Source organism: Eimeria mitis, genomic scaffold (assembly GCF_000499745.2).
Source record: "Eimeria mitis Houghton genomic scaffold, Emh_scaff134, whole genome shotgun sequence".
Lineage (NCBI taxonomy): Eukaryota > Apicomplexa > Conoidasida > Eucoccidiorida > Eimeriidae > Eimeria > Eimeria mitis.
In genome coordinates, this window is record NW_013568835.1 from 12,081 (window position 1) to 12,811 (window position 731).

The 731-nt window shown below is 58.0% G+C and overlaps 1 protein-coding gene across 1 annotated transcript in view; it reads left to right on the plus strand.

Moving 5' to 3' along the window:
• EMH_0094130 (uncharacterized protein) overlaps positions 1-731 on the plus strand; it is a gene marked incomplete at both ends in the record, with an annotated part of 20,333 nt that overhangs the window by 1,800 nt on the left and 17,802 nt on the right. Inside the window, 2 exons of the mRNA XM_013494929.1 lie at positions 1-133; positions 250-729. Of these exons, the coding sequence (XP_013350383.1) occupies positions 1-133; positions 250-729 (613 nt within the window). The remainder of the gene's footprint in view (positions 134-249; positions 730-731) is intronic.

Consider the following 731-nt stretch of genomic DNA (forward strand, 5'->3'; position numbering starts at 1 on the left):
GCACAGCAGCAGCAGCAGCAGCAGCAGCAGTTCAATCCGTGCCTTCCTGCCGCAGCAGCAGCAGCAGCTGCTGCAGCAGCAACACAATATGCTGCTGCTGCAAGGATCTGTTCTCCCTGTGCTGCTGCAGGAGGTAAACAAAGCCTCAGGTACAATCATATGTGCAGCAGCAGCAGCAGCAGCAGCAGCAACAACAGAAGCAGCAGCAGCAGCTGCTGCTGCTGCTGCAACTCTGTCTTCTGTCTTCAGTCTGCAGCAGCAACTTTCCTACGACAGTCTAAGGCCTGGGCTGCTGCTGGAGTGCCGCGTGCTGCGCCCTATAATGCATGCAGCAGCAGCAGCAGCAGCAGCAGCAGCAGCAGGAGGGAAGCGGAGACGAGGCGGCGACGACAGCAGCAGCAGCAGCAGCAGCAGCAGCAAGAAGATAACAGCAGCAGCAGAGCTCAGCCAGCTGCAAGGCATCGAGCTGCGGTGTCTTCACTCAATAACAGCAGTTGTGCTGCACCCCCACATTATGAATCCTGCGTTGCTGCAGCAGCAGCAGCAGCAGCAGCAGCAGTTGCTGCTAGCCTTCAGCAGCAAAAAGGCGAAGCAAAACGGAAAGCAGCACCAAGACAACAGCAGCAACAGCAGCAGCAGCAGCAGCAGCAGCACAGCAACAGAGGAGCAACTGCAGCAGCAGTTCGACAAGCAGCTGCTGCAGCTCATCAACCCGCAGCAGCAGAAGCAGC